Below are 22,723 nucleotides of genomic sequence, written 5' to 3' on the forward strand. Positions count from 1 at the left end.
CTGGGTCAGTCAATGATTGCTGGACTCTAGCCAAACACTTTGGTGTTCTCATTTAGTTGGAAATCAGTCTTTTTTGTAAGGTCAGCTGAGCATGAGCATATTTCCCCTCCATTGTAAAAAGCTCTTCTGTGTTTCTGTATGTTTATCCTCCATTGTAAAAAGTTCTTCTGTGTTTTGTTTGAAAGGTAGATGGAGGGAGGGCAGGGATATAAACCTGTTGCATCAATCGATGGGTCAGAACTTTAGCATATGCATATGTCCTTCTGAGTGACAGGGCATTTTGCTGAAAATAAGCACCTTGGTAACTAAACCCTTTTTAATAGCTAAAATGCTTTAGTTCTGTATTGACAGTTACTATAAAAGCTTGGGTTTATTTTTGTAGGACTTAAGTGCTAAGAATTAGAACACAGCAATGGGCTGCTCTGTTGGAGTAAATTTTAATTATAAACACACAAATCTTTAAAAATAAAAGCACGCTACTTTTAAATACAGAAAGCAAAATATCTAAAACAGGGAATGCAAACTGGATGGCAGTGTATCAACACTGATTTTCTGACTAAGAGGATTGAGTAACAGTTGTATAGGAGAGTGTCCTTAATGCTGGGAAATACAGTGAGTACACAGGAGTGATGGGACATCACATCTGTAGCTTGTTCTCAAATGGTTCAGAAAAAGACCAATGATAACGAATGTACATATATACAGAGAGGGTGAAGGAGTAAATAATAACAGTTTGGAAATCTGGCTAAGGAAATTACTTGTACTACGCTTGTAACTTCTCAAGAAGTTTGAAATTATTTCAAAATAAATTATTTCTTAAGTACTTACTGTACACAAAGTAACAGATTACCAGAGCTGATGAGACAAATTACTACTATACCTGTTTGGACTTCCTCAGGAGATGTAGGTGGTGTAAGCGTAACTGAAGACATAGCAGGATCTCTTATGGAAGCAGGCACTTGGTGGACACCCAAGCAAGAAGATGAACAGTGAGTAGATCCCACAGGGCTAGGAGTAGGAATGTCTGACTGAGGGACTAGAACAAAGCATGCTGGGTAGATCATTCGGACACCAGCTGAAAGGAAAAAAAATGGGACAGGAAAACCAATTACCTTTGTGACTAGTGAATCAGTCACACTCAAAAGTACTATAATGGAAAAGTAGGTATCACATCTGTACAAATAAAAATACATTTTTATAAATACAAGCTTCTTTGGCATAAGTTTTTCTTTTCTTTTTTAGAAGAAACCATAATAAACCACAATAAGCTGCCAGTGGTGGTTACCTTTGCTGAGAGAGATTTGGAAAAAGGCAGCTTTCCTTTTAATTTTTTAGATTTCTAGAAATGCGTTTTTTAAATCTTTGTTTGCATCTCTGACCAACTTAATGTGTATTACTTTTTCAATTTTATTTTTTAAGTTTAACAAAGGTAATCTGGACACTAGAATTACAAACCATTTTCTATTTACTTTTCTATATGCCTCTATTTAAAAAGCCTAAAAAATGTGTGTGTTTTGTTTCCGTTTTTGTCACAACTGCTCTGGTAATGTGTTTATTAAAAGTGAACACTGGTAATCTTTTTATTGAAAAAAAAAAAGGCCAGGAGCGGTGACTCACACCTGTAATCCTGGCACTCTGGAAGGCTGAGGTGGGTGGGTCATTTGAGGTCAGGAGTTCAAGAGCAGCCTGGCCAACATGGCTAAACCCCATCTCTACTAAAAATACAAAATTTAGCTGGGCATGGTGGTGGGCACCTGTAATCCCAGCTACTAGGGAGGGTGAGGCAGGAGAACTGCTTGAGCCCAGGAGGTAGAGGTTGCATGAGCAGAGATCGCACCATTGCACTCCAGCCTGGGCAGCAACAGAGCGAGATTCCATCTCAAAAAAAATAAATAAATAAAAGACGAAATGAGGTGATCTTCATGTATAACATTTCCATTAGATTCCCTTAAATACAATATGGTAGATTCTAATTCCAATTATCTGCTAGACTATATTTTCTCCATGCCTCTTCTCATGCCTCTCCGAGGTAGAGTATATATCTTCACTCCATTGTCAGGCTATGTGACTTGCTCTGGAATGTAAGCATGTGATATAAGTCACATCCTAACAGAGCTTTAAATGTGCTTGTAGGGTCAGGCAGCTTCTCTCACTTCTGTCTTCTACTATGAGATTAACACGTTCCGGATACCGGTACTTTGTTAACCTGGGTCCCTGAATGAGAGGACATAGAGAATATAGCCAATCTGAAAAAATCTGACCCTTTTGCACTGGGCGCAGTGGCTCATGCCAGTAATCCCAGCACTCTGGGAGGCCAAGGTAGGTGGATCCCTTGAGGTCAGGAACTTGAGACCAGCCTGACCAACATGGCAAAACTCCATCTCTACTAAAATTACAAAAATTAGCTGGGCATGGTGGCGTGCACCTATAATCCCAGCTACTAGCAAGGCTGAGGCAGGAGAAGCACTTGAACCTGGGAGGCGGAGGAGGTTTCAGTGAGCCAAGACCACGCTATTGCACTCCAACCTGAGCAACAGAGTGAGACTCCGCCTCAAAAAATAAAAAAATAATAAAAAAACCCAATCTGACCCTTTTGGCAGGCAGAGCATGCAAAGTCACAAATTCTTTAGTTACATTTTCTGTCTCTTAAGTTATTGGAAATGATAGTTTTACGAAACATTAAAACATCACATAACACAGGCTGTCAACTTTTCAGCCTTCAAATATTAATTCACAATTAACTGTCCCATTCTAAGCATGCTTCTCTCTAGACAGAATCTACTTCCCTGCCCAAATGACTTTGGCTTGGCCATTTAACTAGTTTTGTCTAATGCAACGTGAGCAGATGTAACATATACCGTATCCCAGCAGAAGCTTTGAGTACAGTTACATGGTTTGGTTCAGTCCCTATTATTCTTCTGTTCTCATAAGAACAGTATGTCCTAGCTACTGGGATACTCATTTAACCTAGGTTACAGAATGAGCAGATACATGGAGCCAAGCCACAGCTAAGATGCAGCCCTTAAGTAATGTGGGCAAGAAATAAGAAATAAATCTTTGGTGTTGAAAGCCACTGAGTTATTAGACTTGTTATTGAGCAAAATATAACTAATACATACAATCATGCATTTTCCCCTTAGGAATAATACTCAGCATACATACCAACAAGAACTTCTACTGCAGCTAAAGAATCATCTTCCCAATCCATATCTTCCTGCTTTTCTTCAGACATCTCCTTCAAGCAACATGAGATAGGATAGAACTGTTTCCATTCACCAATTAATTTTTTTGTAGCTGAATCAGACATCTTGAATGCCTGTCCTGTGAGAGTGCCATTTAGTCCAAATGGGCATAAGATAACTAGAAACCCAAAGCAGACATCAAATAAGTAACTAAAGACTGTTTTACCAAATAAGAACACAGTGAACAATGTGGCAAGTGATCGTGCAGTTATAAAAAAGAAAAGGAAACCAATAATAACCATTCCAGAGAAAAATCAATTTATTATACTTCGTTATTGTGAAGATAAAGTACAACACTGAGTTTATTATATAAAATGTTAAAAATTTGTCTGCCCAGGCTGGGCGCAGTGGTTCACGCCTGTAATCCCAGCATTTTGGGAGGCTGAGGCGGGTGGATCACCTGAGGTCAGGAGTTCAAGACCAGCCTGGTCAACGTGGTGAAACCCTGTCTCTAATGAAATACAAAAAAAATTAGCTGGGTGTGGTGGCACACGCCTGCAATCCCAGCTACTCAGGAGGCTGAGGCAGGAGAACTGCTTGAACTGGGGAGGCAGAGGCTGCAGTGAGCCAAGATGGCACCACTGCACTCTAGCCTGGGCAACAGAGGGAGACTTCATCTCAGAAAAAAAAGAAAAAAGAAAAAAAATTGTCTGCCCAAACTCTTAAGAATTTTAACAGAAGCTGGGAATATTTGTGTATCCTTCAATTTACTTTGACTCCCACTGAGAAAAAGCATTCTAAGAAAAAGCTATCTGAGGAAAAACAATATAGATATATAAATCTAAATATTTATAATGCACTGCCATGTAAACTTTAAAAAGCAAATATTAGGTTTAAAGTTAAAATAAGAACACATTGCCAAACCTTAAAAGCAATTCAGCAATCTTATAAAATATTTCTTCTAGAATTCAACTGTTTTCATAGTATAAATAGTATCAAAAGTCCGTTTGTAGCTATGTTACACATGGCTTTGGCCAGGCAAGGTGGCTCACACCTATAATCCCAGCACTTTGGGAGGCCGAGGCAGGTGGATCACTTGAGGTCAGGTGTTCAAGACCAGCCTGGCCAACACAATGAAACCGAGTTCTACTTAAGAAATAAAACATTAGCCAAGCGTGGTGGCTCGCGCCTGCAATCCCAGCTACTCAGGAGGCTGAGGCAGAATTGCTTGAAACCGGGAAGTGGAGGTTGCAGTGAACCGAGATCAGGCCACCGCACCTCAGCCTGGGCAACAGAGCGAAACTCCATCTCGAAAAACAAAAACAAACAACAAACAAAACATGGCTTATATGACCTGACACACAAGATAACCTTGAAAACGTTAACACATATAAATCCAATACGCTATCTAAAAGAACACTTCAAACTACTTCACCATTCACGGTCAAGAATTTTTGGTAATACCTGTATTTAAAAATGTAGCAACACTCTAATGGGGGAGAAGAAAGTAAATGACATCAAAATCATCATTAAGCTAAAGATCAGGGGGAATTCCATCAATCCCCAAATGTAAAATTATGAAGTTCAATAAGGATCTTTCAATAAAAGATCAAATACCTAATATAATAATCTACCTTGAAATGGGCTATTAGACTGTTGAGCAAGGGTGATATGCTCTTCACTGAGAAGGTATACAGGTTGATGTTGGTTAATTTCCACACTGGTACAAACATTGCTGTCTCCATGCAAGAAAAAGGTGAAGGAGCAGGACAAGTGTTCACTAAAAAACAAGAAAAAGTTATATCTTAGTGATGGCTAGTGGCCAAAAATGTTAACTTGTTTTTCTTTATTAGGAAGTATGCAAAAATTCATACTCTATTTTGCCCAGAAATTCTACTTCATCAGAAGAAAAAAAATCATGGATATGAGCAAAGACTTAGCTATAAGAAAAGTTCTTTACAACACTGTTTATAGTAGAAAAGGCTGCAAATAGAGGAACCAGTTAAATGAGTTAGGTACATTCACACATAGAATTATTATATAGCCACAACAATAAGTTAAAGTAGAAGAGTAGGCTTATTGGAAAGGGATAGGCTACCAAAACAGTAGGGTCAATTTTTTTCTTTTTCTTTTTTAAAGAAAGAGAGAGGGTCTCACTACATTGCCCAGGCTGGCTCGTAACTCCTGGGCTCAAGGGATCCTCTAACCTCAGCCTCCAAAGCAACTGGGACTACAGGCATGGGCCACTGTACCCAGCTCTTTTTTTTTTTTTTCTTTAAGAAAAAAAAGTTTCCTTTGGATAAAGAAAATAAAGGCGGACAAAAGAATTAATGGTGACTCAATTTTTACTTTTGCCTATTTTCCCCTCTATATAAGAAACTAAATACAAATATGTTCTCACTTTATTAATTTTCAATGGGGCTAATAATCATTTAATGCAATCCCCTCCCAACCAATAACATTACTTTAAAGCAACAATGGGTCTTACAGTTGAAGGCATCCTAGAACCAAGAATATATGCAAAATAGTACACCTTAACGAAATTCGGGTATGGCTGAGTATACAGGTTGGAAAATAGAAGTTCCCAAGGACACCAAGATAAAATTTAGAAGGGTCAAATTGCCCATAAGAGGATAAGATTGTACACTAAGAAGAATAAACTCTTCTTATTCCTTCTCCACACATTTATCTTAATAATTCATCTTTAAAAACCAGTTTTTTAAACTATGATGATTAATCAACTCAAAATCTGTTTTATATATGTATAAGCCCTCTTGAATTTCTTCTGGATAAGCAGAACATAGTGAATTAAAATTATAGTAAAAGTAATGCTAGAGTTAACAGAAGTGGGAAAATAGATGGTCGAAAAGAGGTGAAAAGCAATACAGAGCTAAGAATTTCTATATCTTATACATATGGAGTCGATACAAAATGTCTAAACTTGATAGAACAAGAAATACAAATTTAAGCATGTTATTCAAGTTACAAACGTAACTGACAGAGGCTAGTCTGAAGGTAGTGAGTTACCTCAATTGACTGTTCAGTTAGTGCAGACAGAACTTGTTCTACTCTTTCCCCTTTCCACTACTGCATGTGACTAGTCTAAAAAATGCTTTTAATAGAAATACAATTTTTTTAGGCTGGGCACAGTGGCTCACATCTATAATTCCAGCACTTGGAAGGTGGGTGGATCACTTGAGGCCAAGAGTTCGAGACCAGCAAGGCCAAAATGGTGAAACCTCCATCTCCCTAAAAATTAGCCAAGCACGGTGGCAGGTGCCTGTAATCCCAGCTACTTGGGAGGCTGAGGCGCTTGAATCCAGGATGTGGAGGCTGCAGTGAGCTAAGATCGCACCACTGCATTCCAGCATGGGCGACAGAGTAAGACTCTGTCTCAAAAAAAAAAAAAAAGTAAATAAAAATAAAACAAAAATTAATATAACTGACAGAAAAACTTAACTAAAAAAAAAAAAAACAACCAACAACAACAAAAAAACTTACTGTTCTTGTTAAGAAAGCATTGACAATGGCTGGGAATGGTGGCTCATTCCTGTAATCCCAGCACTTTGGGAGGCTGAGGCGAGAGAATAACTTGAGGTCAGGAGTTTGAAACCAGCCTGGCCAACATGGCGAAACCCTGCCTCTACCAAATACACAAAAATTAGCCAGGCGTGGTGGCAGGCACCTGTAGTCCCAGCTACTCAGGAGGCTGAGGCAAGAGAATTGCTTGAACCCGGGAGGCAGAAATTGAAGTGAGCCAAGATTGTGCCACTGCATTCCCAGCCTGGGCAACAAAGCAAGACTCTGTCTAAAAGAAAGAAGAGAAGAGAAGAGAAGAAAAAAGGAAAGAAAGAAAGAAGGAAGGAAGGAAAAAAGAAAAAAGGAAAGAAAGAAAGAAGGAAGGAAGGAAGGAAGGAAGGAAGGAAGGAAGGAGAAAGAAAGAAAGAGCAGTGACATTGTTGAAAGTTGATAAATCAAGGCCCAGAGACAGTATAAAAATCTCTGGAACTACGACAGTAACCACTAGAAGTAAAACAAAGTTTAAAAAAAAAAAAAACCAACCTGGTTACTTCTGGGGAAGGGACTTGGATATATGAGCAGGAATCCTTAAGGTTTTTAAATCTATAATACCATTCTGTTCTGCTTGAATTATATTACAGTTTAATTTTTATAAACTATAAATTCTATATATTAATCAGTCATTACTATACATTTCCTCACGTCAATAATTTTTATTTTTATTTAATAAAGTTTTATTAAGAAATAATTTTAAATTTACAGAAAAGTTGCAAAGACAGCATAAGGAGTTCCCATATACCCTTCACCCAATTTCCCCTAATGTTAATGAACATCTTAGATAATCATGCTACATTTGTCAAACAAGCAATTAACAATGATACACTACTATTAACCAAACTCCAGTCTTTATTTGGATTTTCTACTTATGTACTTTCTGTGTTCCAGGATCCAATCCAAGATACCACATTGCATTTAACCAACAGTTTATAATAGAAAAGAAAAAAAAAATAAGCTTGCTTCTAACTCTGATTAAAATGTTAATCTTGGCCAGGCGCAGTGGCTCATTCCTGTAATCCCAGCACTTTGGGACGCCGAGGCAGGCAGATCACGAGGTCAGGAGTTCGACACTACCCCGTGCCATATGGTGAAACCCCGTCTCTACTGAAAAATACAAAAATTAGCTGGGTGTGGTGGCATGCGCCTATAGTTTCAGCTACTCGGAAGGCTGAGGCAGGAGAATTGCCTGAACTCGGGAGGCGGAGGTTGCAGTGAGCTGAGATCACACCACTGCACTCCAGCCTGGGAGACAGAGTGAGACTCCATCTTTAAAAAAAAAAAAAAAAAAAGTTAATCTTATTGGAATAATTATTGGTTGAAGAATTATGAAGACTAAAGACATTTGCTTTAGTAAAAAGGGTATATATCTAAAATAACCACAAAATCAAGATAAGAGACTGTTAATAATAACATTGAGAACTATCCACTCAGGAACGAACCATTGCTATTGCTTATTTAAAGGGAAAAACTGAAAGCCAGGTGTGGTAGCTCACAACTGTAATCCCAGCTACTGGAGAGGCAGAGTTGAGAGGATCACTTGAGGTACAGAATTCAAGGCCAGCTTGGCAACATAACAAGAGCCTGTCTCTACAAAAAATTAAAAAAACAGCAAGCCATGGTGGCACACATCTATAGTCCCAGACACTCAAGAGGCTGAGGCAGGAGAATTGCTTGAGCCCAGGAGTACGAAGCTGCAGTGAGCTATAATTGCACCACTGCACTCTGGCCTGGGCAACAGAGCAAGACCCTATCTCAAAAATAAATAAATAAATAAATAAATAAATAAATAAATAAATAAATAAAAGAATATGACCAGACTGGCCCACTGGCCAAAGGAGAATGAGAAATAATAAGGAATAGATCTCTACCTAATCTATAATTTAAAGCATAAAGTATGGCATCAACTGGCTAACCACTCCCCACCTCCACCACCTCAAAATGACCTCCAGTTACACGAATGAGAATACATAACTGCTATTTTTAAGCCACTAAGTTTTGGGGATGGTTTCATTGCAGTAAAATAACCAATACAGAAATTAGTACCAAAAGTGAGGTGCTGCCAAAACAAAAACCTGAAACATGTGGCTTCTGCTCTGGGACTAGATGGTAGGTGGGGAGTAATCTAGGACACTAGAGAAATGATGAGGAAGCTACTTATGAGAGACTGGGAAATGATGACCTATGCTATATAATGGAGAAACACTTTGTGGAATCACTGCCAGAAATAATCTGCAAGGCAGAAAATGTACCTAACGAACTTAAAGAACAGATCAAGTCAAAATGTAAATTGGTTTTGAAGAGCTGTACTAGATAAAGTACTAAAAGAGATGAATACAGAAAAGAGCTTACTGGCTTGCAAGCATAATTTAGAGAGAATATAAGCAACTCACGACCAGCAGGGTTGGAAAATGAAACAAATACATGGTGCCATTACACTGCCTCAGCAAAAAGATCAAATCAAGAGTGTGACTCTAATATCCTGTTATAAACATCAAATATGATTTTTGATACTAGTTGAAACATTAAGATTTGGGTTTTTTCCTCATAGTTTTAAGCCTCCATGCATTTACTTTTCTCAAAGAAACTTTTTAATGTAAACAATCATATGCTACAAATTTTCTTCTGCATGGGAATGCACATATAGCCATATTTGTGCTTTTCTTTCTTTTGAATGTCCTCTTTTCTGATACAATTTTTCTATATAACTGAGGATGAGTTACAAAGTATGTAAATACATAAAAGATAATTTCTAAACAGTATTTTTGTCTTAGAAAACCACTAATATTTAATAATTCTGAGAAGAATATGTCCATTATGCTTATTATATGTACGGACATACAACACAGGCAGAAACCAATTTTCAAAGCATTTTTCTCTCTTAACTATAATAAAGGACATGAGAATCTAAAAGCAAGACCAAATGCTAAAAACTTAAATGAAAAACTGACAGTCAAGCAGCTAGAAATACTATGTATTTTTCAATATTACAAGCTTTTTACATGTTTTTCAGGCAACCTTAGACGACTAATGCATGTCTTGGTAGGGAGGCAAATCTTTAAAAAGAATTCTAAGAATTATTAACTAAAAATACCATGCTAAGGAAAACATTTATTAAGGAAGAGCTGGGTGTGGTGGTGAGCACCTGTAGTCCCAGCTACCCAAGAGGCTGAGGGTGGGAGGATACTTGAGGCCAAGAGTTGAAGGATGCAGTGCACTTTGAGTCTGTGAATAACCACTGCACTCCAGCCTGGGCAACAGGGTGAGACCCATTTAAAAAAAAAAAAAAAAAAAAAAAAAAAGACAGGCAGAAGAGACTCAAGCAAGAATAACCTACTATATAGAGAAATTGTAATTTGATTAATTTTAGGGTAAGTATGCTACAGAAATGATTACGAAAGCTGTGTGCTTACTTAGCTACTGAACAGTAAATTTTTAAAATCTAAATTGCCAATACTTCCAAGAATATTTATAAGTAAAAGCAATAACCTAAAACAGTCTCATGGTCTTTATCTTTAAAAGACAAAGAGGGCCAGGCGCAGTGGCTCACACCTGTAATCCCAGCACTTTGGGAGGCTGAGGTGGGCGGATCACCTAAGGAGTTTGAGACCAACCTGGCCAACTTGGCAAAACCTCATCTCTACTAAAAATACACAAAAAAATTAGCCGAGTGTGGTGGTGTGCACCTGTAATCCCAGCTACACAGGAGGCTGAGGCATGAGAATCGCTTGAACCCAGGAGACGCAGGTTGCACTGAGCCAAGACCACACCACTGCACTCCAGCCTGGGTGACAGAGCAAGACTCCATCTCAAAAAAAAAAAAAAAAAAAAAAAAAAGAGGCCTGTAATCCCAGCACTTTGGGAGGGCAAGACAGGCAGATCGTTTGAGCCCAGGAGTTTGAGACCAGCCTGGCCAACATGGTAAAATTCCGTCTCTACTAAAAATACAAAAATTAGCTGGGTGTGGTGTCACACACCTGTAATCCCAGTTACTCGGGAGGCGGAGGCAGGAGAACCACTTGAACCCAGGGAGGCAGAGATTGCAGTGAGTCGAGATCTTGCCACTGCACTTCAGCCTGGGAAACGGTGAGACTTCATCTCAAAAATTAAAAAAAAAAAAAAAAAAAAAAAAAAAAAAAAAAAAAAAAGACAAAGCGGCTAGGAGACCTGAACTTTATCTACGGTTCCTTTAATCAGTGGAGTATAATTCTTAAAAACACAGCTTTCAACTGTTTCATTTTATACACGAAATATTAAATAAGATAATTTAAAAACAGCCAGCCATGCCTGTAATCTCAGCACTTGGGAGGCTGAGGCAAGAGGAGTTGGGCTTGAGCCCAGGAGTTTGGTACCAGCCTGGGCAGCACAGTAAGACCCTATCTCCACAAAAAAACTTAAAAATTAGCCAGGTGGGGTGGTGCATGCCTGTGGTCCCAGCTACTCGAGAGGCTGAGGTTGAGGTAGAAGGAACATTTGAGCCTGAGAGGTTGAGGGTGCAGTCAGCTATGATGACACCACTGCTCTCCGGTCTCCAAACAAAAAAAAGATATTTAAAATGGATTTTTCTCATGACAAAGCATTTTAAAAGATTTTAAAAATTATTTTAAAAGCATTTTTAACATTTTAAAAATCTATTTTCCTGAAAATATTGTAATATCGGAAATGCTTAAAAATACATTAATTTGACCTATCTTAAATGTTATTTAGGAAAAAAATTTACTCTAGTATGTATAAAATCATAAAAGTCATCTTTCAACTTTCCAGTCTTTCCAGTGAGCACTTACCTACTTTATTTTTTAATTTTATGGTGTAGAGACAGGTTCTCACTGGAGTGCAGTGGTACAATCGTAGCTTGCTGCGGTCTCAAACTACTGGGCTCAAGCAATCCTCCCATCTCACCCTCTGGAGTAGCTGGGACTACAGGTGTGCGCTACTATACCCACCTAATTTTTTTTTTTTTTTTTTGCTAGAGATGGCAGGGGCAGGGGCTCACTATGTTGCCCAGGCTGGCCTCAAACTCCTGGCCTCAAGCAATCCCCCACCTTGGCCTCCCAAAGTGCTGAGATTACAAGCATGAGCTAACTTCATCTGGCCCCATTTTATCTTTTAAATAAGAAAATAAAATTTGGGTTCTTGATGTAAAGGGATAAACTGGTCTCCAAGGAGTCTTTGTAGCAATCCAATATACCAAAATACAAAACATGTAACCAATGGTCTCAGCTACCACTGTATATCTGCCATTACCCTATTTACTAACAACACTTAATCCCAGTGGTCTATGATCAAAGAAAAATCACTACCTCCTACACTGCTAGCATATAATCCCAGTATACAATAGTCTGATCTTATTATAACAGACAATGGTTTAAAATAAACCAAGTTTGTATGTGATACTGGAGGGAAACAATATTCTAAATATGTGATACAATTTGAGATTTTTTTTTTTGAGACAGAGACTTGCTCTGTTGCCCAGGATGGAGTGCAGTGATGCAACCTTGGCTCACTACAGCCTCCGCTTCCCAGGTTCAAGCGATTCTTCTGCCTCTGCCTCCTGAGTAGCTGGGATTACAGGTGCCCATGACCATGCCCAGCTAATTTTTGTATTTTTAGTAGAGACAGGGTTTTACCATGTTGGCCGGACTAGTCTCAAACTCCTGACCCTCAAGTGATCTGCCCACCTCAGCCTCCCAAAGTGCTATAATCACAGGCATGAGCCACTGCACCCAGCAGAGATTTTTTTTTTTTTTGAGACTGTTTCACTCTTGTCACCAAGGCTGGAGTGCAATGGCATAATCTTGGCTCACTGCAACCTCCGTCTCCTGGGTTCAAACAATTCTCCTGCCTCAGCTTCCCAAGTAGCTGGGATGACAGGCACCTGCCACTGCGTCTGGCTAGCTTTTTTGTATTTTATTTTTTAACTAGAGATGGGGTTTCACCATGTATTGGCCAGACTGGTCTTGAACTCCTGACCTCAGGTGATTCGCCCACCTTGGCACCCCAAAGTGCTGAGATTACAGGCATGAGCCACTGTGCTGGCCTGAAATTTTTTAAACAGATGGCGGTCTCCCTATGTTACCCAGGCAGGAGTGCAGTGGCTTTTCACTGGCACAGTCGTGAGGCACTACAGCCTCAAACTCCCGACCTCAAGTGATCCTCCTGCCGCAGCCTCTTAAGTAGCTGGAACTACAGGTGTACACCACCACACCCAAATCTCTGAAATCCTTATATTAAAGGTAACATTCTAGTCAGAGAATATTATAAAACAATTAGAAAATACCAACACAGTGAATTCGGTTGTGCTTTTTTTCCAAGGAGAAATGTTATTCATATCATCCCATCAAACATTTTTGGTATTTAACACTCAGAAAAGTAGAGTTAAAACAAAAACATATCACTACAATAAGAATCCAAAGTATTATTAGCTACTATAAAGGACTGCAGAGAACACTTGCTCTCCATGAGCTTACACTGCAATATCTAAAACAAAAAGTTATGAATGAGGCAGAATTTTATAAATGAAACTTGAATAATCTTCCATTGTGGAAAAAAATGTTCCTCAAATTAAGTACTGAAATTAATCAAAAGATTACTTCTAAAACAGAAAAGACATGCTTATAGATTAAAGCTAGCTGCTCTAACAGCAACAATTCCATACGTATGCTAGATTAGGCAGTGCCACATCAAACCTATTTCTAGCATTTGTATTAAGAAGCTACAGAAAAATGATATCCCATTTGCGAGTAGAGAATCTGAGGTACAAAAAGGTTAAATGGCTTGTGTTAAAATCATAATACTAGTAAAGGGAATGCTGACTTCAAACTCTAAACACCCTATCAACCAATTAAAAAAATGGGCAAAAGACTTCACCCGTCATTTCTCCAAAAACAACATACAAATGGCCAATAAACACATAACATGCTCAACACATCACTAATCATTAGAGAAATGCAAACCGAAAACACAGTAAGATACCACCTCACACCCATAAAAATAGCTTTAAAAAAAAAAACAGGAAATAACAAGTGTTGATGAGGATGTGGAAAAAATGGAACACCTCTGCAATGCCTTTGGGAATGTAAAATAGTGCAGCCACTATGGAAAGCAGTATGGAAATTCCTCCAAAAATTATACTTCGAATTACCATATGATCCAGCAATTCCACTTCTGGGTATACACCCAAAGGAACTTAAAGCAGGGACCTGATGAGAGATGTGCAGACCAATGTTTATAGCAGCATTATTCACAATAACCAAAAGGTGAAAACAACCCAAATACCATTTACAGATTAATACATAAACAAAATGTATATACATACAATGGAATATTATTCAGCCTTAAAAATAAGGGAAATTCTGTCACGTTTCGTAGATGAATCTTGAAGATTTTATGCTAACTGAAAAAACCCAGACAAAAAAGGACAAATACTACATGATTCCACTCATATGAGGTACCTCCACCAGTCAAGTTTCTAGACAAAGTAGAACGGTGGTTACACAAAGCTGCAGAAAAGAAGAATTGAAGAGCTACCACTCTTTTATGAGTAGACTTTCAGTTTCGGATGATGAAAAAGTTCTGCAGATAGATAGTGGTGATGGTTAACAACGTGAACGTACTTAATGCCACTGAACTGTACACCGAAAAATTATTAAGTTTTATGTTATGTACATTTTACCACAATAAAAAGAAACTGTATTCATCTCTTTTTTTCCTTTGAGACAGGGCCTTGCTCTGTCACTCAGGCTGGAGTGCAGTGGCGTGATGAGAATTCACTGCAGCTTCCACCTCCTGAGCTCAAGCAATCTTCCTGCCTCAGCCAACCAAGTAAGTGGGACTACAGGTGTGAGCCACTATGCCCAGATAATTTTTTAATTTATATTTTGTAGAGATGAGGTCTCACTATGTTGTCCAGGCTGGTCTTGAACTCTTGAGCTTAAGCAATCCTCCTGTCTTGGCCTCTCAAAGTGCAGGGATTACAAGCATGAGCCACTGTGCCCAGCCTCCCCTAGCCGTCTTAATTCTGAGATTATTTTTATTCCGTGAATTCAAGTTTCTAAACTTCTCTTACATTTTTAGGATCCTCTAAAAATTCCAAAGCCCAGATTACAGCCCCAGGTTAAGACACAAGCATCAATAATTTTTTGTAAGCTCTCCAGGTGATTCCCACATCCAGACAAGTTTGGGAATCATTAATTTGTATTTCTATAGCCTTCAGAGTAACTGTTTTAAATTCTTAAATTTAAAGGTATAATACCAGTATCAGGTTTCTTCTTTTTTTTTTTTTTTGAGACGGAGTCTCGCTGTGTCTCCTAGACTGGAGTGCAGTGGCCGGATCTCAGCTTACTGCAAGCTTCACCTCCCAGGTTCACGCCATTCTCCTGCCTCAGTCTCCTGAGTAGCTGGGACTACAGGCGCCCGCCACCACGCCCAGCTAATTTTTTGTATTTTTAGTAGAGACGGAGTTTCACCGTGTTAGCCAGGATGGTCTCGATCTCCTGACCTCGTGATCCACCCGCCTCGTGATTTCTCCCAAAGTGCTGGGATTACAGGCGTGAGCCACCACGCCCGGCCAGTATCAGGTATTATTAACATAGCTCCATGAACAAAAGATCCATACTAAACTCCAGAAGTTAACATCTTACCTGTAAATCCTGTACATATTTCTGCTCGCTCAGTGAACATATTACTTACATTATACGGTAAATAATACTTAGAAAGCGGCCAGGCGCGGTGGCTCAGGCCTGTAATTCCAGCACTTTGGGAAGCCGAGGTGGGCGGATCACAACATCAAGAGATCGAGACCATCCTGGCTAACATGGTGAAACCCCAACTCTACTAAAAATATAAAAATTAGCTGGGTGTGGTGGCACACGCCTGTAGTCCCAGTTACTTGGGACGCTGAGGCAGGAGAATCATTTGAACCTGGGAGGCAGAGGTTGCAGAGAGCTGAGACTGCGCCACTGCACTCCAGCCTGGTGACAGAGCGAGACTCCATCTCAAAAAAAAAAAAAACAACTTAGAAAGCAACAACATTATTCTGGTTTACCACTTCAAGTGTTCTGCAAAATGCTGCTTTTTATTGTTGTTTCTAAGTACTATGTTTTTACTATTTCCTATAACTTGAAAAAAAGTATGTGTAGAAGATATACAGGTCTACAGGGTCAATAATCTATCTCATATTTTTCATGCCTAAAATGCAGCTCCAATACTTGATAGCTGTATGAGCTTGGACAGATTTGTAAGAGTCTACAGTAAGAATCATAGAAAGAAATTATAGTAAGAAAGGCTGGGCATGGTGGCTCACACCTGTCATCCCAGCACTTTGGGAGGCTGAGGCTGGAAGATCACTTGAAGCCAGGAGTTAGAGACCAGCCTGGTCAACATGGCCAACAGAGAAACCCCATCTCTACCCAAATTACAAAACTTAGTCAGGTGTGGTGGCGTACTCCTGAAAGTACCGACTATGTGGGAGGCTGAGGCAAGAGAATTGTTTGTGCCTGGGAGCAGAGGGTGCAGTGAGTCAAGACTGCACCACTGCACTCTGGCCTAGGAGACAAAGCAAGACCCTGTCTCCAAAAAAAAAAAAAAAAAAAGAAAGAAAGAAAAATTATGGTAAGAAAATCTCAACAAGGAGGAAAAATAGGAGAAAGAAAAGTCTTTCTTAGCATTTAATTTTTCTCATAAATGTTCTAGAAGGCATGAAAATGTAGAAAACTGACCACACAAATTCTAGTGACATCGTCACTTAAGACTTCAGAAATGATACATAATAATCTTAATGACAGACATTAAGGACAAAACATCATAGGTAGGCTACAGGGAAAACAATAAAAAGGCACATCCAGTCTGCTGAAGTAACTACACCTAATTTAGCAGAGAGTTGGTACCCTGACTGATGCAAGGTATGAGATTCTTCTTGCCTTTGAGATTCTAGAGCATACTCACAATTTTGCATACAATTCCAGAAGGGTTCACTGACCAACAGAGAAGGTACCTTTCACCAACAAACACTACCAAGTTCAACTGGGCTTAAAGCCCTAGAACTGTGTTGTAAATACAACAGCCAATACACACATGTAACTACTGGTGACTTAAAATCCAAACTGAGATATACTCTAAGCATAGTACACAAACCTAATTTCAAAGACAGTACAAAAAGTAAACTATTTCATTAATACCTTCTGTATATTTAATTACATGCTGAAATGATATTATTTTGGACATACTACATTTAAAAATATATTACAATTAATTATGCCTATACATTTAGGTTTTTTTAACTTTTTAAATGTGCCTAGAAGAAAATTTTAAATTACATATGTGGCTCACATTATACTTCTTCTGGACAGTACTACATTAGATGACAGGAAGAAAGGAAATGAGTCCATAAAGAAACCTAATAGCAATAGCTCCTAGCTTCTCTAGAAATTTGCCTTTTCAGAGACAGTGAGAAACCCAACCAAAGGACATCCTAATGCTACTAATAGTTAATAAAACATTTCCAGTGGAGACTTACATCACATGGTGCCTATTTTTAATCAGTTTTGGAGATCATGAGATAATGTAAAAGCCATACATATGGCAGAAAATTAACATAGCTTTATGGGTGAAATTTAAAGCATATTCTTTCATTTACTTCCTTAAAAAAATTAGATGATTTTCTTTATTGAAGTACCGAAAGTACCATTTTAATCATAAATATAAAGGTTCTTGTGTAAGCAATACCACCCGAAAAAAATAACTTTCTGCAATGATGAAAATGTTCTAGATCTACATTGCCCAATACAATAGCCATTAACAATAGCCATCCTTTCCTTCCTGTGAACTTTTACTGCTTTATCCCACAAAACCAAAAATTTATCACTCTCTGTGGACAAAGTTCTTTACTACTAATTAATTCCAGGGCTCTAATTATTCTAATACAAAGGCTTAGAACATATTGAACCAAACATTTAATCCTATTTTATGTTATATCCAGCAAGGATTTATTATATCCTATTGTATGTCGATATGTATACACATAATGTAATACAGACAAACACACATATATAACATGCAATACTCTATATTGCCTTTTTTTTTTTTAAGACGGAGTTTCACTCTTGTTGCCCAGGCTGGAGTGCAGTGGCGCGATCTCTGCTCACTGCAACCTCCACGTCCCGGGTTCAAGTGATTCTCCTGCCTCAGCCTCTCAAGTAGCTGGGATTACAGGCATGTGCCACCACACCTGGCTCATTTTTGTATTTTTAGTAGAGACAAGGTTTCACCATATTGATCAGGCTGGTCTCTAACTCCTGACCTCATGAGCTGCCTGCCTTGGCCTCCCAAAGTGCTGGGATTACAGGCGTGAGCCACCACGTCTACCCTATATTGCCTTTTAAAATTGGAGTTAAAGGTAACTATTTTACACAAATACATCAAAAAAGATTTAACAACATATTTTTGCTAAATAAACTTTACTGCACACTCAGCTAAATGGCTACAACAGATTCAACATGACAAAAAGCTTAACCAAACATAATCTTAAGAAAGTCCTTGGCCAGGCGTAGGTGGTGTGCGCCTGTAATCCCAGCTACTCTGGAGGCTGAGGTGGGAGAACCAATTAGGCCTGGAAGTTTGTGGCTGCAATGAGTTATGACTGCGCTACTGCAATCTATCTTGGGCACAAAGCAAGACCCTGTCTCTATTTAAAAAAAAAAGGAAAAAAAAAAGAAAGTTCTTATTCAAGATAATCTTATTCAAATGCACTCTCAAACATCACAAGTTCAGAATAACTTTTATAGAAGACTCTAAAACCTACATTAAGTCAACGGTACTTATTACAACCCATTTACTTGTGGGCTCACTAGAAAACTCAATGTCTGCCATGTGATCCAGTCCCCAGCAATACAGGAAAACACCTAAACTATTAAAGAAAACACTGGTCATCATTCTTTTAACCAATTAACCGAAGACCAGTTTGTTCCTGTGGTTACTCTTATACTTGTGGGATTCTTTAAAGGTAACCTAGCTGTATCCCTAGAATTTGATTCCATTTCCTCTCTTTCAGTCCCTAAAGACTGTTAAAGTTAAACAGACAACTATATGTAGGTCCAGATTATCAGAAAATGAGAATTTTTATTTAAAAATTTTAAAGAAAGGAAGAAGATAGCCGGGCGCGGTGGCTCACGCCTGTAATCCCAGCACCTTGGGAGGCTGAGGCGGGCGGATCACGAGGTCAGGAGATCGAGACCATCCTGGCTAACACGGTGAAACCCCGTCTCTACTAAAAATACAAAAAATTAGCTGGGCGTGGTGGTGCGTGCCTGTAGTCCCAGCTACTCAGGAGGCTGAGGCAGGAGAATGGCGTGAACCCAGGAGGCGGAGCTTGCAGTGAGCCGAAATGGTGCCACTGCACTCCAGCCTGGGTGACAAAGTGAGACTCCGTCTCAAAAAACAAACAAACAAACAAAAAAAAACAAAATAAACAAAGGAAGAAGATAAAAATGTAAGGAATATTATTTTCTCCTTTGTTCAGGTCAAACTAGTTTCACAGCATAAATTTTCTTTCTTTACAACTCTTGTTCTTTTTTCAGAATACTTATACCAAAAGTGAATTGATTAGTAAACAAAAACAGTCTATATGATACTTATGTTTCAGAATGGTCTAGAGACGTATTAATTTATAATCAATCTTCATCTACCTTCCCTATATCATTCCACTGAATTCAACAGAAAAGAAGTCCCATATCATAACTCAAAGACAGACTTAGCTGCTTGCTTTTTCTCCTACTTGCTATTCCATAGAAGGAAAAAGGGTAAGAAAGGTCCTGCAAAAAAGAGATTGAGGACCAGCATTTATTTTTCCAGAATAAAGTCAGTTTTTATACCACAACTATGGTTCAAGAGTAACTCGAAAGAGCATACACTATTTCTGGTAACACTTCACTAATAAAATACAATCTTAATTTAGTTCCCCTCCTAAATGGGTCAGCCCATGGAAAAACACTAGTGCTCAATTACATGGTTAAATAACAAGCAGAATCTGTTGGATTCATGAAAATCTCCAGTTAAAAGTTTTATTTTCGGGCCAGGCACGGTGGCTCAAGCCTGTTAAGCCAGCACTTTGGGAGGCCAAGGCGGGCATATCATGAGATCAGGAGATCGAGACCATTCTGGCTAACACAGTGAAACCCTGTCTCTACTAAAAATACTAAAATTAGCCAGGCGTGGTAGCTGACGCCTGTAGTCCCAGCTACTCAGGAGGCTGAGGCAGGAGAATGGCGTGAACCCGGGAGGCTGAGCTTGCAGTGAGCCGAGATCACGCCACTGCATTCCAGCTTGGGCGACAGAGTGAGACTCTGTCTCAAAAAAAAAAAAAAGTTGTATTTCCGGCCAAGTGCATTGGCCCATGCCTATAATCCTAGCATTTTGCGAGGCCGAAGAAGGTGGGTAGCTTGAGTTCAGGAGTTCAAGACCAGCCTAGGCAACATGGTGATATCTTGTCTCTACAAAATCTACAAAAATTAACCAGCCGTGGTAGCGTGTACCTGTGGACCCAGCTACGTGTGAGGCTGAGGTGTGAGGATTACTTGAGCCTGGGAGGTTGGGCTGCAATGAGCCATGACTGTGCCACTGCACTCCAACCTGGGTGACAAAGTAAGAGACCTTATCTCAAAAAGTTATAATTTTTTTTTTTTTTTAGACAGGGTCTTGCTCTGTTGCCCAGGCTGGAGTACAACAGCACAATCCTAACTCACTGCAGCCTCAATCTTCTGGGCTCAAGCGATCCTCTCACCTCAGTCTTCAGAGTGGCTGGGACTACAGGTGTGTGCCACTGTGCCCACCGGTTTTTTTTTTTTAAAGAGATGGGGGTCTGCAGCCACAAAAAGGAATGAGTTCACCTGGGCATGGTGGCTCATGCCTGTAATCCCAGGACTTTGGGAGGCCAAGGTGGGCGGATTACCTGAGGTCAGGACTTCCGAGACTGGTCTGGCTAACATGGTGAAATCCAATCTCTACTAAAAATACAAAAATTAGCCGGGCGTGATGGCGGGTGCCTATAATCCCAGCTACTTGGGAGGCTGAGGCAGGAGAATTGCTTGAACCCAGGAGGCGGAGGTTGCAGTGAGCTGAAATCATGCCACTGCACTCCACCCTGGGCGACAGAGCAAGACTTTGTCTCAAAAAAAAAAGAATGAGTTTATGTCCTTTACAGGGACATGGATGAAGCTGGAAACCATCATCCTCAGCAAACTAACACAAGAACAGAAAACCAAACACATGTTCTCACTCATAAGTGGGAGTTGAACAATGAGAATACATGGACACAGGGAGGGGAACATCACAGACCAGGGCCTATCAGGGGATAGGGAGCAAGGGGAGGGAGAGCATCAGGACAAATACCTAATGCATACTGGGCTTAAACTCCAGATGATGGGCTGACAGGTACAGTAAACCACCATGGCACATGTATACCTAATTAACAAACCTGTACGTTCTGCACATGTATCCCAGAACTTAAAAATAAATACATAAATAGGCCAGGCGCAGTGGCTCACGCCTGTAATCCCAGCACTTTGGGAGGCCGAGGTGGGTGGATCATCTGAGGTCAGGAGTTCAGGACCAGCCTGGCCAACATGGCGAAACCCTGTCTCTACCAAAAACACAAAAATTAGCTGGGTGTGATGGCAGATGCCTGTAATCCCAGCTACTCAGGAGGCTGAGGCGTGAGAATCACTTGAACCCAGGAGGCGGAGGTTGCAGTGGGCCGAGACAGTGAGCCAAGATCACACCATTGCACTCCCACCTGGGCAACAGACTGACAGTATCTCTTAAAAAAAAAAAAAAGGGCACAGTGGCTCATGCCTGTAATCCCAACACTTTGGGAGGCCGAGGCAGGCAGATCACGAGGTCAGGAGTTTGAGACCAGCCTGGCTAACATGGTGAAACCCCGTCTCTACTAAAAATACAAAAATTAGCTGGGTGTAGTGGCACACGCCTGTAATCCCAATTACTCGGGAGGCTGAGCAGGAGAATCACTTGAACCCGGGAAGCAGAGGTTGCAGTGGGCTGAGATTGCACCACTGCACTCCAGCCTGGGCAACAGTGTGAGACTCTGCCTCAAAATAAATAAATAAATAAATAAATGTATAGGGCAGATATTGCTAACTGCCTACACAATATCCATTTCCACTTCTTTGATCTTTGGTATCTATCTATCACCCCTTTCTTCTTACTAACGAAAACTTCATTTTGTTCAGAGCAGCTGTTTCCAAATAAAAGATACCTGTTTCTTAGTATGGCCAAAGATACGTCAGCTAGAGTTTCCAGAAAATAATTTACTTTCTGACTCAGGTGCCACACTTTCTTACTTCCTCCCTTCCTTTCTCTTCCTGCCTGGAATCCACCGTGAGGTCTGGAGGTGCAACACACGGGAGGACCATGAAGACGTAAAGATGGCACAGCAGAAAACTCTGGGGAACCTTGAATCCTTGATGACATTATTGAACAGATATACCAGTACTAAACTATCTACCTCCATACTCCTTGCTACTGAGAAAAATCAATCCCTACATAAGCCAAGTAGTTAATGTTTTTCTGTCATTTTCAGTTGAATGTATTCCAAACTTATACAAGTATTGTGTTAACAATAAAGGTATACGTTAATTTTCAAAGAGGAAAAAAAATGAAAGCACCTTTATTTATCCAGGCTTATCTACTCATCCAGTCTACTAAAACTAAAAAGTTTCAAGAAGAAAAAAAGAAAAAAACCTCCAGGTGCACATGAAAAAAGATGCGCATATATGACATGAAAGACCTCAAAATGATTACAATCTCAACCAAATGTTCACTTCACATCCTCTTACACCTTTCAGGAAAAATTAGTAAGTTCCCTTTAATTTTCTCTTCCCCACATCCTATCTTACTTGCCACCGGTTCATCTCTCTTGAAGTCTCACTAACTCAATGACTGCTGGGAACTTAAATCTT

General features: G+C 39.6%; 1 protein-coding gene across 1 annotated transcript in view; it reads right to left on the reverse strand.

The window, feature by feature from the left end:
- Positions 1–22,723, reverse strand: part of MED13 (mediator complex subunit 13) — a 124,293-nt gene that overhangs the window by 87,502 nt on the left and 14,068 nt on the right. Inside the window, exons 4-6 of the mRNA XM_008011228.3 lie at positions 4,817–4,962; positions 3,163–3,360; positions 881–1,075 (exon numbers count right to left, since the gene is read on the reverse strand). Coding sequence (XP_008009419.1) covers positions 881–1,075; positions 3,163–3,360; positions 4,817–4,962 — 539 coding nt within the window. The remainder of the gene's footprint in view (positions 1–880; positions 1,076–3,162; positions 3,361–4,816; positions 4,963–22,723) is intronic.

This window comes from Chlorocebus sabaeus, chromosome 16 (genome assembly GCF_047675955.1).
Source record: "Chlorocebus sabaeus isolate Y175 chromosome 16, mChlSab1.0.hap1, whole genome shotgun sequence".
In the NCBI taxonomy this organism is placed as follows: Eukaryota; Metazoa; Chordata; class Mammalia; order Primates; family Cercopithecidae; genus Chlorocebus; species Chlorocebus sabaeus.